The sequence below is a fragment of the Odocoileus virginianus genome, chromosome 20, assembly GCF_023699985.2.
Source record: "Odocoileus virginianus isolate 20LAN1187 ecotype Illinois chromosome 20, Ovbor_1.2, whole genome shotgun sequence".
NCBI lineage: Eukaryota > Metazoa > Chordata > Mammalia > Artiodactyla > Cervidae > Odocoileus > Odocoileus virginianus.
In genome coordinates, this window is record NC_069693.1 from 21,230,234 (window position 1) to 21,249,697 (window position 19,464).

The 19,464-nt window shown below is 38.9% G+C and overlaps 1 protein-coding gene across 2 annotated transcripts in view; it reads right to left on the reverse strand.

The window, feature by feature from the left end:
• HYDIN (HYDIN axonemal central pair apparatus protein) overlaps nt 1–19,464 on the reverse strand; it is a 346,758-nt gene that overhangs the window by 249,458 nt on the left and 77,836 nt on the right. For both annotated transcript variants that reach the window (XM_070451030.1, XM_070451031.1), the window contains exons 8-9: nt 9,528–9,729; nt 2,444–2,627 (exon numbers count right to left, since the gene is read on the reverse strand). In XM_070451030.1, the coding sequence (XP_070307131.1) occupies nt 2,444–2,627; nt 9,528–9,729 (386 nt within the window). The remainder of the gene's footprint in view (nt 1–2,443; nt 2,628–9,527; nt 9,730–19,464) is intronic.

Here is a 19,464-nt window from a genome sequence, read left to right on the forward strand (position 1 = left end):
TGATTCGAATGGATCCTCTATGACCCACCTCCCAGAATATTGGAAATAAAAGCAAAAATAAACAAATGGGACCTAATTAAACTTAAAAGTTTTTGCACAAAAAAGGAAACTATAAGCAAGGTGAAAAGACAGCCCTCAGAATGGGAGAAAATAATAGCAAACGAAGCAACAGACAAAGGATTAATCTCAAAAATATACAAGCAACTCCTGCAGCTCAATTCCAGAAAAATAAATGACCCAATCAAAAAATGGGCCAAAGAACTAAACAGACATTTCTCCAAAGAAGACATGCAGATGGCTAACAAACACATGAAAAGATGCTAAACATCACTCATTATCAGAGAAATGCAAATCAAAACCTCAATGAGGTATCATTACACGCCAGTCAGGATGGCTGCTATCCAAAAGTCTACAAGCAATAAATGCTGGAGAGGGTGTGGAAAAAAGGGAACCCCCTTACACTGTTGGTAGGAATGCAAACTAGTACAGCCACTATGGAGAACAGTGTGGAGATTCCTTAAAAAACTGGAACTAGAACTGCCATATGACCCAGCAATCCCACCCCTGGGCATACACACTGAGGAAGCCAGATCTGAAAGAGACACATGTACCCCAATGTTCATCGCAGCACTGTTTATAATAGCCAGGACATGGAAGCAGCCTAGATGCCCATCAGCAGACGAATGGATTAGGAAGCTGTGGTACATATACACAATGGAATATTCCTCTGCTTTTTCTAAATCCAGCTTGAACATCTGGGAGTTCTCAGTTTACATACTGTTGAAGCCTAGTTTGGAGAATTTTCAGCATTTTTTGCTACCGTGTGAGATGAGTGCAATTGTGCAGTAGTTTGAACATTCTTTGGCATTGTCTTTCTTGGGATTGGAATGAAAACTGACCTTTTCCAGTCTTGTGGCCACTGCTGAGTGTTCCAAATTTGCTGGCATATTGAGTGCAGCACTTTCACAGTATCATCTTTTAGGATTTGAAATCGCTCAGCTGGAATTCCACTACCTCCACTAGCTTTGTTCACAGTGATGCTTACTAAGTAAGGTCCACGTGACTTCAGGCTCCAGGATGTCTGGCTCTAGGTGAGTGATCACACCATCATGGTTATCTGGGTCATGAAGATCTTTTTTATATAGTTCTTCTGTATTCTTGCCACCTCTTCTTAATATCTTCTGCTTCTGTTAGGTCCATACTGTTTCTGTCCTTTATTGTGCCCATTTTTGCATGAAATGCTCCCTTGATATCTGTAATTTTCTTGAAGAGATCTCTAGTCTTTCCCATTCTACTGTTTTCCTCTGCCATAAAAAAAGAATGAAATTCTGCCATTTGCAACAAGTGGATAGACCAAGAAAGTATTTTGATTAGTGAAATAAGTCAGATGGAGATAACAAATACTATGTTATCACTTACATGTGGAACCTGAAAAAATAAATATATACCGCAACATAGAAACAGACTCACAGGTATAGAAAACAAATTAGTGGATATCAGTAGGAAGAGGGAGTGGGGAGGGGCAAGATAGGGGTATGGAATTAAGACATACAAACTGCTGTGTATAAAAGGATAAGGAACAAGGATATATTGCACAGCACAGGGAATTATAGTCATTTTGTAATAACTTTAAATGGAGTACCATCTATAAACATATCAATTCACTACATTGCATACCTTAAAAAAAAGAGAATTTAGTCTGTGGAATCAGACAGATTCTGTTCTAACTCTAGCTCAGGTCTCAGTAGTTGGACAGTGAGGTCAAGGACTATGTCTGTTTTGCTCATCAATGCCCAGTACGCAATGCCTGGTACAGAACATGCAGTCAATAGTATTTATTGAGTGAATTAAGGACAAAACAGTTTTCCACTCAAATGATTTTGCCCACCAGAGGACATCTGACATCTGGATGGATATTTGGTTCTTGCAACTAGCATCCAATGGGTAAAAGTCAGAGCTGCTATTAAAATATCCTACAGTATACAGGACAAAGAATTATCCAGCCCTAAATATCAATAGTAAAGACGTTGAGAAACCCTGCTCTAGAATGAGGCCAATCGGGGATAAATTTCTAACTACTAACACTAATTGCTTGACCTTGAGTAAGTTATCAAATTTCTCTAACTCTTAATTTCCCCATCTGTAGAATGGGAGACTAATTACAACTGATAATAACATATATATAAATGAGATAAAGTAGGTATCATGTATGAAGGGCTTATCAGCAACTGGTACATAGAGTGTGACCTCTATAAATGTCACCTCTGAGTGTTCTAACCATTAACCTTCATTCACTGTCACATAATGACAATGAGGTCCCTCAGATGGAATCTTTACGCTCTTGGATCACACCATTATCAATCTCAGAGTGAGTATTCACATCACATTAAGCCCTGCTTCCCCACTACATTTATTGCAAGGTTTATTGTATTTATGTGCTTACCAGAGGCTCAACAGTGAAAATGGTATTCAAGAAGAGCATGCTGTCTGCCTGAACCAGCTTTCTCTGATTCTCAAAAGTGCGGGAGAGAATGGAAAGACGCTGTCGGAGAGAAGGATCAATAATGCACTCCTCAAGAAACTCATCGGTCTCACTCTTTTCCTTTTTGCTAAGATCATCACATATCCTAAAAAAAAGAAAAAAGAAGAAGAAACATGCATTTCATCCCGGTACTTCCATGAAGGACACTGTAAAGGGCTCCCCTCCAGCCCATCCTGTTGGGAATATTCTCACCCATGACCTTGAGGTGGTCCTTCCTTGCCTGAGATGTAATATACTAGTTGAGAGACCTTATACCTTATCCTCTGGAGAACTTCAGTTTGTTTCCTTCAAGAAGTCTCCCAGAGATTTCTTAAAAAGCTGGAAATAGAACTGCCATATGACCCAGCAATCCCACTTCTGGGCATACACACCAAGGAAACCAGATCTGAAAGAGCCACATGCACCCCAATGTTCATCGCAGCACTGTTTATAATAGCCAGGACATGGAAGCAACCCAGATGCCCATCAGCAGACGAATGGATGAGGAAGCTGTGGTACATATACACCATGGAATACTACTCAGCCATTAAAAAGAATTCATTTGAATCAATTCTAATGAGATGGATGAAACTGGAGCCCATTATTCAGAGCGAAGTAAGCCAGAAAGATAAAGACCATTACAGTATACTAACACATATATATGGACTTTAGAAAGATGGTAACAATAACCCTATATGCAAAACAGAAAAAGAGACTCAGATGTATGGAACAGACTTGTGGACTCTGGGAGAAGGAGAGGGTGGGATGTTTCAGGAGAACAGCATTGAAACATGTATATTATCTAGGGTGAAACGGATAACCAGCTCAGGTTGGGTACATGAGACAAGTGCTCAGGCCTGGTGCACTGGGAAGACCCAGAGGGATCAGGTGGAGAGGGAGGTGGGAGGGGGGACTGGGATGGGGAGAAAAAAAAAAAAAAAAAAAGAAGTCTCCCAGGCTTCCTAACCTACTCAATGCTCACTTGCTTACTCCTGAGCCCTTACAGATATTTGCACAAGTATTTTCCTTTAGGTAATTGTGTTTTCCAGGATGTTTTTTCAGTATTTAACATCTACCCTGTCTCTCACACTTCAAGGGCAATTTTTTGTTTCTTATAAACTTGCTTAGCTTGAATTCTTTCCTAGCCGTTATTACCTACAGAACAGAATCTGGAGCCAGCAAAGACTAGATTTTGATACTAATTCTACTCTTTATTTACTCACTCTATGACTTCAGGAGTTACTTAAGTCCTCTAAGCCTCAGTGCCTTCATCAACAAAATGGAAAGAATAGGAGATCCTCCATCATACAGATGTGCTGAGAATTAAAAGTGATCAAGGACACGGGGTAATTCTTGGAACAAAGCTGTTGCTCAAGAAATGTCAGTTTTCTCCCTATATGAATCCCAGGCAGTTACAAAGCTGTCGTTATAAAATACTCAGACTACACGTGGAGACACGTCCTTTCTCTCTCTCTCTCTCTCTAGATCTTCATATCCCTTGTGATAAGTCAGAAAAGCAGCCTTCACAACCGTCTACTCATTACTAAAGGTATGCTCACATAACTCCTTGCGTCTGTGACTTCATCTGAAGACTGAATTTCAAGTCCTGCAAGGATACATGACCATTTTCCCAGCATTTTTCTGGTTATTACCAGTGGTGAGAGACATTATTTAGTAATGTGAATACTGAGTGAGAAGCTAGGGTCACTTAAATCCAGTCCTAGCCCCAATTATTTTGTAAATGACTTCATGCAAACCATATGCTCAGCAATGTCAAATAATTCTTTTAAAAATAACTTCAGTGTCCAGGGTCCTTCGGTCATACAGCATAAAGAAGTCAAAGAAATGGGTTCAGTGTGTTCTGGTCCCGATGAAGAAAGCACTGTGTGCTCCCTTGTTCTTGCTGGATGGGAAGCCGTGCACAAGGTAAGCAGAGCCGCCATACTTCCATACTGCTGGGCAGGTTAAGGCAAATTAAAGGCAGCTCAGTACACAGGAAGAAAGGAAATCATGTATTCCTCCAAGTGGAACTTATTAATACATATCTATTCCTTAGGAACAAATCCTAAAGAAACAATCATGAATGTAAATAAAGAGCAACAAAGAGGTTCACCAAAGTGCTTGTAATAACACAAAAAAATGTGGGTAAATTTGATATACCAGATTGAAGTATTGGTTAAACAAATAATGGGACATTATTATTTGTAATACACATTACATTTATATATGAGGGTTAATGGGAGTGGGGTGTGGGGATAAAATGCCTTGTGTGGACCAAAGATGATAATGCTTTATGAATTGAGCAGTATGGTGAACTCAACCCTGAAACAAAAGAGGACAACACAAAAATTCTGCTTTTCTCCCAGGCTGTTGAGACTCTTGAGTCCATGACAGCTGTATAATGAGAAGTGGGGGGGAGGGGGGGAGGACACCCGATGTCCTCCTCTCTGCCATCTATGCAGAATTACAGCCATGGCTGAGTGTAAGAAGGGAATGTGTCACTCTACTGTGAGCTGGGTTGACTCCAACAAGGACTTCTATATACCTCGGTCTATTGTTTTGCCATCTTGTCTGGCTGATACTCATTGTCTCCCGCACTCAGAGGTGTTTTGTTTTTCAGATGAAGATGCCTCTCATCAAGAATGTAACAATACACTAGCCTTCTCTTTCAGTAAAATCATGGATTTAACCCATTTTTCAAATTGTCTGGTAGCCCAAACATCCACCACCTTCAGGCATCAACTACAGTTCAGTCAGTGGACTATATTCAGTGGGGAGTATAGCGTGTCTCAGGTACAGTAGCATTGAACCAGTACTGCCCTCTCACCTTGGGTTCCTAGAGACCTGCACTCTGATCCTTTGCAGCATCCCAAGAGGTGGTAATTGAATGCCAAGATTAAAAACTAAGAACCTCAGCCATCAAGGCTGGCAGAAATATTTCCCTCCACAGCCGGTATGGAAAGGACAGAGCCATCCAACTTCAAATGGACTGTGAGATACTGGACAGAGAGTATTAGTAACTGTGTGATGCCTGTTATAAATGAAGTACTAGAGGTCCTCTTCCTGTTTACCAAGTACCACTCAAGTCTTTAGGTTCTTATATGACTAGGAAAGGGAGGGCTGTGCTAGGTCATTTCAGTCGTGTCTGACTGTGACCCCATGGACTGTAGCCGTCCAGGCTCCTCTGTCCATGGGATTCTCCAGGCAAGAATACTGGAGTGGGTTGTCATTTCCTTCTCCCAGGGATCTTCCTGACCCAGGATCGAACCAGAGTCTTTTATGTCTAATCTGCATTGGTAGGCGGGTTCTTTACCACTAGTGCCACCTGGAAGGGCTCCCCAAACACAACTAAGATTAAATTTGTTACTACCCGGGTGGTAGGCTGAAAGCCCAAATACAACTGATTTATTTAGAGAGACGCATCATCTCCAGTGCTATAATGCTTTGGAACACATCCATGCTGATCACTTTCAGGGCAGGGGGCTCCACTGAGGATTCTGTGTTCTTGTACACAGTGAATCCAGAACCAGAGCAGCTGTTATTGAGAGAATGGCCACGACCTTGATGGAGAAATGGGGAGCAGAAATCCTCAAAAGCCCATGCTGTGTCTTTGGAAATAATAAACTTTGATTAAGAATGAGGATGGAAATATCTTGTAGGATATTTTATAATCCCTTAGGCCAAGATAGAGGAGGTAAGAAGGAATGAATTCAGTCTCAATTTTTGAAGGGATTAATTTTCTGTAACTCCTACAAAAATGTCAAAAAAGAGAGAACCGAAAGATCCTTTTCAAAGGTTCTTATATCTGATTCTTAAAAAAATGGAAAAAAAATAAGTTCAGAACTTCCTCCTAGGGGAAATGATATCTCCATTGTCAGAGTCTGGAGCCTGAGATTAGCCTGAGGTCCCCAAATTTGAATGTGTCTCCTAAGGTTCATACCAACATGTTTTGGAAGGCAGAGAGGAAGACTTCCTTCGTAGAATGAAAGTGATAAACTGCCAGAAAGGTAGAAGGCCCAGATGTGCCTTTGCTCAGCATCAAGATGCTGGAGAACAAGAAACTATGATGGCTAGAATAGGACCTTGAGGATGTCCATAATACTAAAGGGATTAGAATTCTCAAAGTGATCACACAGCAAGTTTCAGCCTCTTGGATGAATGCCTTGGGATGAGTTTTACGCTATGTTATAACTGGAAAGCAGTGGGAAGACTCTTGAATTCATCTAAAATCTACACTGAAGTTTTAAAATCTTAAGTCACTGGGATACTGCAAAGGGAAACGTGAATCTTCTAAAGTATACTTAAGGCCCGTTTAGATCACCTATTTTGCAAGTTCAGGACAGAAGTCAACCTTTCTCTCTACACCTTAACTACAGAGGTTACTGAAGGAAGAGAAGAAAAAAGAGCTTGCTCACCACTATGAGTAGCAGAGTCAAACATAAAAAGATTATTCCAGGGATTCTTGCACTGGTCTTCCTGGGGAGCTCAAGAGAGAATTTATGCCAGAAGCTAAAGATTTCACTCCTGTTTCTTAGAGACAAGCAAACCTTGGCCCATAAGCAAGCTATCCAAGAACATTCTGCTTGATCTGTTGCTGATGTAAGCCCAAGAGACAGCTAAGGGTTTGTTACATGGAGGAGAAGAGGATCTACATTCACAGCAAGAGAACAGCCACCCATGAAAGGGGCACCTACCCAAAGACATGAACCAGATGTTCAGTAAAGAATAGCCTCTTTCTTTGCTTTTTGAGATGATAGGCATTTTGCTCATTAGTCTAGGACAAGAATCCATGGCTAATAATATGAAACTTGGTGGCATGCTTGGGAAGGTATCAAGGAATGAGAGAGGCATGGAAGAGAAGAGATACCTGGTCAAATAAGAGATAAGGCATCTTACCCTAAGAGAAGGGTAGGAAGAGGGGATGGGGCAGAAAATTAAATACATTCTCCACTTAGATCAACCAATCCAGTTTGTAGCAATACAAGTTATGTTGCTGTGTGTCACCCACACACAGCAAAACATTCTTATTTAGCCTTCTGAAGCTACTTTTCAAGTTCATTGTTTAAGGGAGGGGTATGATCCAAGATGATAAAAGTGGGCTTCCAACTGTGGTGGTTAAAATGCTCTATTATATTGTTTTCTTGCTACAAAAAAAGCAAACAAACAAACAAAAAAACATCCAGGAGGAGGATCTAACAGAAACAGCAAGAGAGAAAATGCAAAAGAAAAGGAAGAATAAGACTCAAGGATAATAATAGAGATAGGGCCATGAGGGGGGACAAGAAGTGTGGGGGGGGGGGTAGAAATGTCCATTCACGTGTGGTTAAAATTATAATCTCTTAGAATTTCTGACAGCAATTGGTTTGAATTTTTCCTGAGTTTCACTGCTAAATAACTTCCTTACATATCTTTTGGACATAGGCATGGCACCAGTCATGTCCTATACATTTGGTCAAACACAAAGACATAGTTGAAATTAAAGCTGGCTTTCCCTCTGGTGATTTTCCCTGGTGGCTCAGACAGTAAAGAATCTGCCTGCAATGCAGGAGACCCAGGTTCGATCCCTGAGTTGGGAAGAGCCCCTGGAGAAGAGAATGGCAACCCATGCCAGTATTCTTGCCTAGAGAATCCCATGGTCAGAGAAACCTGGTGGGCTACAGTCCATGGGGTCGCCAAGAGTCAGACACGACTGAGGCACTAACACTTTCCCTCTGATAGTGCATGCTCTTTTCTCCCCAAAAGATGATGTCCACGGCACAAGGAGGGACTGAAACACTACTTTACTGCTGCTTCTGCATCTGGGCCTGCTCTGTTTTTATCTTTGAACGTGCCTGGACCATTCTGATTGTTGCTACATACATGTCAGCTAAAGACTCAGTACCAATGAAGCAATGGACAAGAGGTCTCCTCTTGCCTTTTTTAAACTACTGGTGTTTCTATGCCATGAGGCAACATGAAGTTTTTAGGCAGGAAAGGCTTTTCTTTCCTCACTTTTTAAAGATGGCACAGTGGCAATGCGGTGATTAAAGCTCATTGTCTGGATGACAAAGCCTCTGGTCCGCGGTGTCCTGTCACTGTCACCGCTCCTTCTGATTCAATTAGGGACAGCTCGCTGGGGGATTTCTGCCTGGTCTCCACAGACCTAAGACTTTTTATTTTTATCACATACTAACTTGGTGTTAAACAGAGCTCTGAAGCTTCTCGGGGCTAATCTTTAATGAAAATGGAGAGGCAAATAAAAAAGACTGAGATAAATTCCAATGAAAGCAGCAAAAGTGCTAATTCAGGGAGGATGGAGGAAGCTAAAATTGCAAATGGAGTTTAAAAGAGTCAATGATAGATTCAGTAAAAAAGAGAAATATTATAAACTTAACAGTGATGAGATTAATTAAGTTTGGCTTTCCATTTTATTAATTTTCTCCACTGCCTGAAGTATCATTTTAAAAAGCAGCAGATTAAAATACCAACAAGAAACCTCTATTAAACTATAGAGTTAGTGAGGATTGAGCAATGCTACTAAAACTGAAATTATTAAAGTCATTGTATCTAAGCCCTCATCTTCCCCACTCGTTGTCTTTTCTGAAAGTATCTTTTCACTGGGAAAAAAGTAGTCCACAATGATCCCAATCCAAAACAGATTACTTTTAGAAACCCTATGAAAACTGACTGATCTGGTTAGGGTTATGAAAAGAAATAAAGACACGTAGATTTCTTTTGAGAGAATAGTGAAGAATGATGTATTTGGTCTTTAAAATTCAGGAAACCAGCTACTGGTAAATTATTAACATAAGCAGGATAAGATTAACTGAGGACAGACAATGTTGTGTTCCACATAATTCAGTCCAGGTTCTTTAAATGAGACAAGGGGCATTGTGTACTGAACCCAAATGATAATATATCTGACATTGTTTGAGTTGGTTAGAAACTTACCACAAAAGCCACAGAATTTTCATAACTAAGTTTCACGTGCCTTCAAATTATATGGATAGTGATTTTTCTTACAAACCTGTACTTTTCTTGGTCTTCCTCTTCCTGGGTAGCAAATATCTTCCACTGGAAATGGGCAATGATGTTACTGTGGTTGTGAATAGTTACAGTTCGCTGATTGGCCAGAGATATGTAAGTTTTCTCAAGGATCACGGAATTCTTGTCCAACCTTATGTTCATGTCTACAGCAGCTCCATACAGAGATATAAACACTTTTTCACCTAGAATGTTAACAAAGTATAACTGCACTTTTAGATTTATTCTAGAACCATGCTACTAAGCTATGTTCCCCCCATGGTGAAGTCAGGGAATATTGCACAAGCATTAGACACTTCATTCTCCCCTCTTCCCCGTCAGAGATCAGACATGATCAGAAATCTGAAATGTTATGTTTGGTACAGTTATAGAGAAATAAACTATCCTTCTTGATTACTGTAAAAAGAACACATAAAATATGAATTGTGGTAAGTGCTACCAATCTTTTACTTCATTGTAATAGTTTAAAATCCAACAACCTGACCATGAGGGCACCTGAGTTCTAGAATTGAAACTATTAGCCTCATCTTTATTCCAAGAATAAACTGGATTTCTTAAATTAACTGCACCAAGGACATCTGGGAAGAGCTGCTCAGCATAAGAGGATCTAAGTCCAAACAAAGCGGATCAGAAAGGCGGCATTAATAACTTCATTAACAGAGAACTGACCATTTAAAAGGAACCACATTCCTAACAACAGTGATTAAAACAAAAATGAAACACACACGCACACACATACATACTATAGGTGGGTAGTGATTACATGAAAAGGAAAAAATAGAAAGACAAAAGTACTGGCTAAAACTTAAAATGTTTTAATGCTAAGAACACCTTTATTCAGCATAGTAATTTAAGTTTTTATTTCATTCAGGATGCATCAACTGCCTTGAGTCTAGAAATATGAATGTCCTTGGGCCTCCAAGAAGACACGAGTTACAAACATTTATTTTATCTGATCTCTGCACTGTCACAGCAAGTACCTTACTCTGACATCAAGGGAGAAAAAGGAAATTCTTAAATATCATGAATGTCTGTTGATCTGTGCTGCTACCATTTTAATTAGGACTCAGAAGGCCTAATCATGCGGACTTTTTTTAGCAAATATTTCTGCTACATTCACAACTGTATGAGCTGAACAAGTATTTAGAGTAAACTGATAGCCCTTTATATAGTGCAAACATTTTTTAGGCCCTATTACTTTGAACACATCAAAACGTTTCACAAAGTTTAAAGAAAAAGTTAAGTATCTAGGCATTTGCCTCTAAAATGTTACATTTTTATTTAAAAAATATGTCCATGGGGTTAAAAATTTAAGTACTAAACAGCACATCCCATAAAAAGAACACATCTTCCTCTCCTTCACTCAACCCTTGGCCTGCTTTTTAGAGGTAAGAACTGCTATTATTTTCATGTACTTCCTTTTTGCTTTTTGATGAGTTAAATTTAACAGTCTGATGAGTGGAAACTTGTTGCTTTAATTTGCATAATCTTAATTATGGATCACAATAAACTGTGGAAAATTCTTCAAAAGATGGGAATACCATTTGGCCTGACATGCCTCTTGAGAAATCTGTATGCAGGTCAGGAAGCAACAGTTAGAACTAGACATGGAACAACAGACTGGTTCCAAATAGGAAAAGAAGTACGTCAAGGCTGTATATTGTCACCCTACTTATTTAACTTATATGCAGAGTACATCATAAGAAACGCTGAGCTGGAAGAAGCACAAGCTGGAATCAAGATTGCCAGGAGAAATATCAATAACCTCAGATATGCAGATGATACCACCCTTATGGTAGAAAGTAAAGAAGAACTAAAGAGCTCTTGATGAAAGTGAAAGAGGAGAGTGAAAAAGTTGGCTTAAAGCTCAACATTCAGAAAACTAAGATCATGGCATCCAGTCCCATCACTTCATGACAAATAGATGGGGAAATAGCAGCTGATTTTATTTTTCTGGGCTCCAAAATCACTGCAGATGGTGATTACAGCCATGAAATTAAAAGACGCTTACTCCTTGGAAGGAAAGTTATGACCAACCTAGACAGCATATTAAAAAGCAGAGACATTACTTTGCCAACAAAGTTCTGTCTAGTCAAGGCTATGGTTTTTCCAGTAGTCATGTGTGGATGTGAGAGTTGGACTATAAACAAAGCTGAGTGCCGTAGAATTGATGCTTTTGAACTGTGGTGTTGGAGAAGACTCTTGAGATTCCCTTGGACTGCAAGGAGATCCAACCAGTCCATCCTAAAGGAGATCAGTCCTGGGTGTTCATTGGAAGGACTGATGTTGAAGCTGAAACTCCAATACTTTGGCCACCTGATGTGAAGAGCTGACTCATTGGAAAAGACCCTGATGCTGGGAAAGATTGAAGGCAGGAGGAGAAGGGGATGACAGGGGATGAGATGGTTGGATGGCATCACTGACTCGATGGACATGGGTTTGGGTGGACTCCGGGAGTTGGTGATGGACAGGGAGGCCTGGCGTGCTGCAGTTCATGGGGTCGCAAAGAGTCGGACACAACTGAGCGACTGAACTAACTAATTATAGATGATGTTGAACATCTTTTCATATATTAATTGATTTTATACACACACACATATACACATGTGTTATATCATTCTTTGATCATTCATCACAGAAGATATCATTCTAAAGGGGGCAAGAGACATAGAAATCCAAGTCCTAAGCCTATCAAAGGGAGAGGTTAACACACAAAAAAAGTATTATGCTGGAACTGCCTATGTCTTTTAGAGGACTTTAAACCTTGATTTTGGTTGTTATGAATGGGTTTTGTCCTCAGAAACCTAGATAAAAGAACTCATTTTTCTTTAGAGTAAGGTACTTGATCCAATGTTTCAAACGGTTCCACTTTTTTTTTAAAAAGCCAAACATAACCAGACATGCAAAGAAACAATACTCTGTAAGTTAAAAACAGCATACACAACAAAAACAGAAGCAGACTCACAAAGAATCAAATACTAGAACCAAACTACTAAACGATCCTATGGCCCACTTCTAGAGATTTATCCTACAGATAATTCAGAACAAGATGAAGAGTATTCATTACAGTATTGCTCCTTATAACAACAGACTGGAAAAAAACAGAGCATCTATCAAGAGAAGGCTGGTTAAAAAATCTGTCTTACACCTAAAAGTGGAATACTGTGCAGGTATTAAGAAGTACCCAGTGAAAAGAAAAGAGCTCCAAGATATACAATTAAGTGGAAAAATCAAGGTTTAGAACAATATACATATTGGTTTGGTTAAAAGGTACGTTCAGTTTTTTTCGTAACATATTACAGAAAAACTCGAATGAACATTTTTGCCAACCCAATAGTATGTTATTTTTGTATAAGGTGGGAAAATAAGAATATGAATTCAAGTTTACATTTATTTGTATAAAAACACTAGGAAGATATATAAGAAACCAATAAAATGAAAGAAGAGTCAGGTGAATGTGGTAGGATGGAAATGGCACTTTTCAATATGCACTTTTCAAATATTGCTTTATTTTTTGGCTATCTGATTACATTACTCGTCCAAAACTCTGATGTAAAAAAAGGATTACAGGGCACCCAGGAAACATTTAAATGTGCTAGATACCATTAGTAATGAGAAAGATATAAAAGAAAAAAAGAAGATACCATTTCATAACCATTAGATTAACAAAAATCAAACAATCTAACAATGCTGTTTTGTCAGTATATTGACAAGTAGGTATAAAAACAAGAATTTTCATATACTGCTGATAGAAATACAGATTGGTACAACCACTTGACCAATAAATTTCATATCCAGCAAAGCTCAAGATGAGTCTGAGTAAACTCTGGGAGTTGGTGATGGACAGGGAGGCCTGGTGTGCTGCAGTCCATGGGGTCACAGAGAGTTGGACATGACTGAGCAACTGAACTGAACTGAAAGCTCAAGATACATTCGCCTTGTAACGCAGCAATCTCACTTCTAGTTACTTATCCCTAAGGATAATCTCACACAGCTGCATAAGACATACACAAAGACACTCACTGCAGCATTGTTCATAATAGCAAAAAACTAGGAACATCCTAACATTCAATAGGAGTACAGATAAACTATAGTATTTTCCCATGCTGGAGCATGCTGCATTAGTTAAAATGAATCAGAGCTATATATCTATGTGTTTAAATCTTTAAAACCTAGTGTTGAAGGACTTCTCTGGTGGTCCAGTGGCTAAGAATCCACACTCCCAATGTAGGGGGCCAGGGTTCAATCCCTGGTCAGGGAACTAAAGATCCCCGCGTGCTGCAGCTAAGACCCAGCACAGACAAATAAATTTAAAAAGTATTTCAACAAACAAAAAACCCCATAATATTGAATGAAAAAGTCAAGTTGGGAAATGGTATACACAATATAATACCATTTACAAGAAGTTTGAAACTACTCAAGACAATGGTTTATGGATAAGTAATATGCAGGAATGGCATTAATATGCACCCAGCATGGCTCCTCTGAGGACTAAGACATGAGAATTAGATTAGAAAAGAATAACAAAGCAACTGCACATCTATAATCAGTTTAGTTATCTATAAAACATCTGAAAGGAAAGCATATGGCAAAATGTTGAGATATGTTAAATATAATGGCTGTTGATTACATTATTTCTGTGCTTTGGCACTTATTTGAAATATTTCATTGTTTAAAAATCTAACTGAGGAAAAAGATTCCAGGGCTTACTTATTTCATCCAAATCTAGGGGTCACACAGACTAATGTTATCAGTTTAAGTTGCTCACTGCAAAACGTTCCTTCCCAGAAATACAACAAAAGCCACTATATTCTTTTCAAGAGCCATCTAATATTGATTTTTTTCACTATTATCTTCCAAAAGTCATCAGATCACAAAGTAAAGGAAGCAATAACTCTTGTCTTGCTTCCATAGCTGTTGAAGAACTTGCTATTCACATCTACTTTCATGAAGACAACCGTAAATAGGGTCCCTCTCTCCAGCTAAACAATTGATAGGAAAGATAGAAAGGGTGTTAAGCCTAGGAGAATGGTTAAGGTTACTGTACCTCACCATCAGCATTTTTTGTGCCCTTGGAGTGCCTGTTACCACTATAGTTTCTTATCAGTTTCAGGGGTTGAATTCTGCAGTCACTGTAGATGAGGTTAGCCACAGTCATTTATTATGTTCTAGTAAAGACGTATTTTGTGGAAGGTCTCATTATTTTTGCAAGTTCTGCCACTATCAATCAAGCAAAAACAAATATGAGCAAAACTAATTTTGCCCCCAAAATGTGAAGCCAGCTATATCCACAATACATTTCATTCTGTGGTTTCAGTTACTTTCAGACAATGGAGGACAGTAAATAAAATATATGAGCGGGGCCATAGATTCTCTAGGGAACTAGCAAGTTGATGGAATGAGTGTTTCTTATCTCCTGATCATGGCAAGGTCAAATTCACCTCTCAAGTTAACTGCTGAATCAAACATCTTCAGAAGTGCTCCTTCTCTGAAGGGTTCAAGAAACAAATTATGCAACTTGATCTGGGCTTACCCAGTACACCAGTGTCAATGGCAATGCCAAAATCGGTATTCTTAATCTGTACAGAAGGCAGTGTGCAGATTAGTAGTAGTAGTAGTGGCAGTAGTAATAGTATTATAGTAGTAGTAGCATTATAATAGTACATACTATTATTGTAGCATACTAAAATGCTACAGTTTTACAGTATTGTTTTTGCTGTTCAGTCGCTCAGTCATGTCTGACTCTTTGCGACCCCATGGACTGCAGCACAAGAGGCTTCCCTGTCCATTAACCATCTCCTGGAACTTGCTCAAACTCATATCCATCTAGTTGGTGATGCCATCCAACCATCTCATCCTCTGTCATCCCCTTCTCCTCTCCACCTTCAATCTTTCCCAGCATCAGGGTCTTTTCCAATGAGTCAGCTCTTCGCATCAGGTGGCCAAAGTATTAGAGCTCCAGCTTCAGCATCAGTCCTTCCAATGAATACTTAGGACTGATTTCCTTTAGGATTGACTGGTTTGATCTTCTTGCAGTTCAAAGGAATCTCAAAAGTCTTCTCCAACACCACAGTTCAAAAACACCAATTCTTCAATGCTCAGCCTTCTTTATAGTCCAACTTTCACATCCACACATAACTACTGGAAAATCCATAGCTTTGACTAGATGGACCTTTGTTGGCAAAGTAATGTCTCTGCTTTTTAATATGCTGTCTATGTTAGTCATAGCTTTTCTTCCAAGGAGCAAGCATCCTTTAATATCATGACTGTAGTCACCATCTGTAGTGATTTGGGAATGCAAGAAAATAAAGTCTGTCACTGTTTCCATTGCAACCCCATCTATTTGCCACGAAGTGATGGGACCAGATGCCATGATATTAGTTTTTTGAATGTTGAGTTTTAAGCCAGGTTTTTCACTCTCCTCTTTTACCTTCATCAAAAGGCTCTTTAGTTTCTCTTCACTTTCTGCCATAAGCATGGTGCCATCTGCATATCTGAGGTTATTGATGTTTCTCCTGGCCATCTTGATTTAGCTTTTGCTTCATCCAGCCCAGATTCAGCATAATGTACTTGGCACATAAATTAAACAAGCAGGGTGACAACATACAGCCTTGATGCACTCCTTTCCTGATTTGGAACCAGTCCGTTGTTCCATGTCCAGTTCTGTTGCTTCTTGACCTGCATACAGGTTTCTCAGGAGGCAGTAAGGCGGTCTGATATTCCCTTCTCTTTAAGAATTTTCCAGTTTGTTGTGATCTACACAGTCAAAGGCTTTAGCATAGTCAATGAAGCAGAAGTAGATGTTTTCCTGGAATTATCTTGCTTTTTCTAAGATTCAACGGATGTTGGCAATTTGATCCTCAATTTAATACTATAGTATTATAGAAAGTATTATAGTATTCTAGAAAACTTGCTGGCCTCAGAGGGAACCAAAGAGCTGGTTCAAGTTCCAGCTTTACTTAGAGGTACCGTCAGTTAATGCCTCTGGGCTTCAGTTTGTTGTTTACTTGTCAGTTAAGTCGTGTCTGACTCTTTTGTGACTCCATGGACTGTAGGTCGCCAGACTCCTTTCTCCATGGGATTTCCCAGGCAAGAATACTGGAGTGGGGTGCCACTTCCTTCTCCAGGGGCTCTTGCCAACCCAGGATCCAACCCACGATCCAACCCACGCCTCCTACATTAGCCAGCAGATTCTTTACTACTGGGGCACCAGAGAAGCCTGGGCCTCAGTTTATTCACCTTTAAAAAGAAGGGAGTTACAGAGATGTTCTCTGTAAGCACTAACATCTAATGACTTGAGACTTTTCACTTGCTATGTAATTTTCAAAAACATTCCACTTATCTAAACAATTTCTAACCATCAGTGTATCCTAACTTCTGCCATTCCCTATCCTAAACTGTGGAATACAAGGCAAAGAGAACAAAATTGTGACAAAAATATAGACAAAAAAATATTCCTAGGTCAAGGAATATTTGCATTGATTCTAAAGCCATGTTAAAAACATTTCCTTTTTTTTAACAGTAACAATGTTTTGCTAGATTTTGTAATTATAATGGCACATGTTTATAATTCATTATAATAACTGCACAACTGACACAAAGCTCATACAGGTAAACCTGCATGAGTATAGTCAGTTAGCAGGGTTTTTTATCTTTTTGGCCTAACCTGGCAGCATGCAGGAAATCTTACTTCCCTGACTAGAGATCAAATCCGGGCCCCTTGCTGTGGAAGCTCAGTGTCCTAAACACTGGACCACCAGTGAATTCTGCATGGTTATATTCAGATGTGTATTATTTAGCAGTTTTAACTGCAAGACAGCATATCACAGTCAATTACTGTATCATAATTTGGTACTCATTTATTAGCTTTTAGGAGAAAAAAATTTTCTCCATATTTTATTAGAGTAAAATATATACCTGACCATAAAGCTGCTCTGTGAAGTATTAATATTATGATTGCTTATATATTTAATAATACATTATCACACCTTTGGGGAAAAGAGCCTATTTGCCAACTTCTGATCCCTGAATTGAACTATCTCTACTTTAGTAAAAGACATAACACTTTCAAAAATGCTGAGTAAGTGCATTAGCTCTGTTTCCTATTTATGCCAGTAATGTCAGCTCTAAGTTACAGCATCATTACCAGGCATTAAAGAAAAAAACACTGCTATGCTCCTACTTCTAATGCTTATTCAAGTAACCAAAATTTTAGAACCTATGTCTTTTTTAAGCCTATTCTGAATACTGATATTTCTTTGAACCCTTAAATTATATAAAGTTTCTCAATACCCAGTTGAAAAGTGTGAAAGTTAAGCAATTATTTCTTTGTCTCCTGGGCATGTGTGCATGCATGCTTAATTTTGTCTGACTCTTTGCAACCCCATGGACTATAGCCCTCCAGGCTCTTCTGTCCATGGAATTTTCCAGGCAAGAATACTGCAATGGGTTGCCATTTCCTACTCCAGCTATTTGTCTCCTAATTGTCAATATTTTCACTTCTCAGTTTTAATCAAATGATAGAACTAATTTACTAGTTGTTCTGGTTTTGTTTTAGCTTTGTTTTTGTTCTATTTCACTGTTATTAATGTAACCTTGAGAAACTGTATTCCTAATCTCTTCTGGAGGTTTGTAGTTTGCAAAAACCTTCAGTTACTTCAGTTCTTTCTTAGTTTTTGACTATAATAAAAATATAACTAAATCATCCCTGGGGTACAATCAGTTGCTTGAACAAACTTGATTTCACTATGGAAGGGCATACACAGGAGAAAAGGAGGGGAGAGATATGATTCAGGAAAATGATAATGAGTAAAATATTAATGTTAGTAAAATTCACACTTGACTGCCATAATTGCTAGAGCACTGGTTCAAGCTCTGTATGTCAAGAAAACAACATGTCCTAGCTGTATTTAATCAATAATTAAATCCAGTGGAGGACCAGCAATGGAAGGGCATAAACACAACTGTTAGAAAAGTGACTGAGTACTTCCTGCTGAGGAGTATCACTGTTTCTCCTTGGAACATTGTTTGAAGAAGTATGAAGGGAAAATGATGCTAAATTTCCCTCCTCAAATCAATTCATACTTCAAACAGCTGCAGAAAGTTCAATCAGATGCTTATTTAGTGAGATGACAAGCCAATGTGATCAAGGCTGCTGGGAAAAGCTCTGTGATTAATTGTGTTTAGGTAGTCATTACTGTTTTTCACTAATGAAAGGTTATAAGTCCTGGTCATTGATAACCCACAATAAAGATGAAAGCATATTCTTATCAGCAGTTCTTTTCATGTAAGGAAAATGCTACAAGATAGTTTATCTCTGTCTGCAATCTTTAGAAAATGACTTTATTCAAAAATCAAAGCTGACACCAGAACCTCAGTGTAGGAATTCAACTTTTCTATGCATGACTAAATTTTAATATACAAATATTCACTTTCTTTAGCAAGGGACTACAAATGTAAGTATGTGTGTCAATCCAAATACTTACATAAAAGTAAAATCCAGATTGAGGGCTGCTAGGAGAATGTACAGATAGCTGCATTTTAAAGTCAACAGGTTAAGGGAGTAAAACTGTGGATGCAGTAATATAAGAGATTAGGGAGATGACCCACTATGGAGGAAAAAGCACTTCGTGAGAGCTGAGAGTCTGAGTCTGGGTTCTAACTGTGCTCCTGACTACTTATATGAGCTACAGGCAAGCCTCTTCACTTCCTAGGATGTCAGTTTTCTTTTCTTTTTTTTTTTTTTTTGGATGTCAGTTTTCCATGTGCAAACAAAGCTAGGGACTAGGTTGGATTCTCACTGTCCTCTCTCAAGTTTTGATTCTACTGATGATGTATGGGCAGTCTAACTACTGCATAAATACAGCTGCATAAGGTGAAAAAAGACATATATTAGAGTCAGTTTTAAGCAGCATATTAAA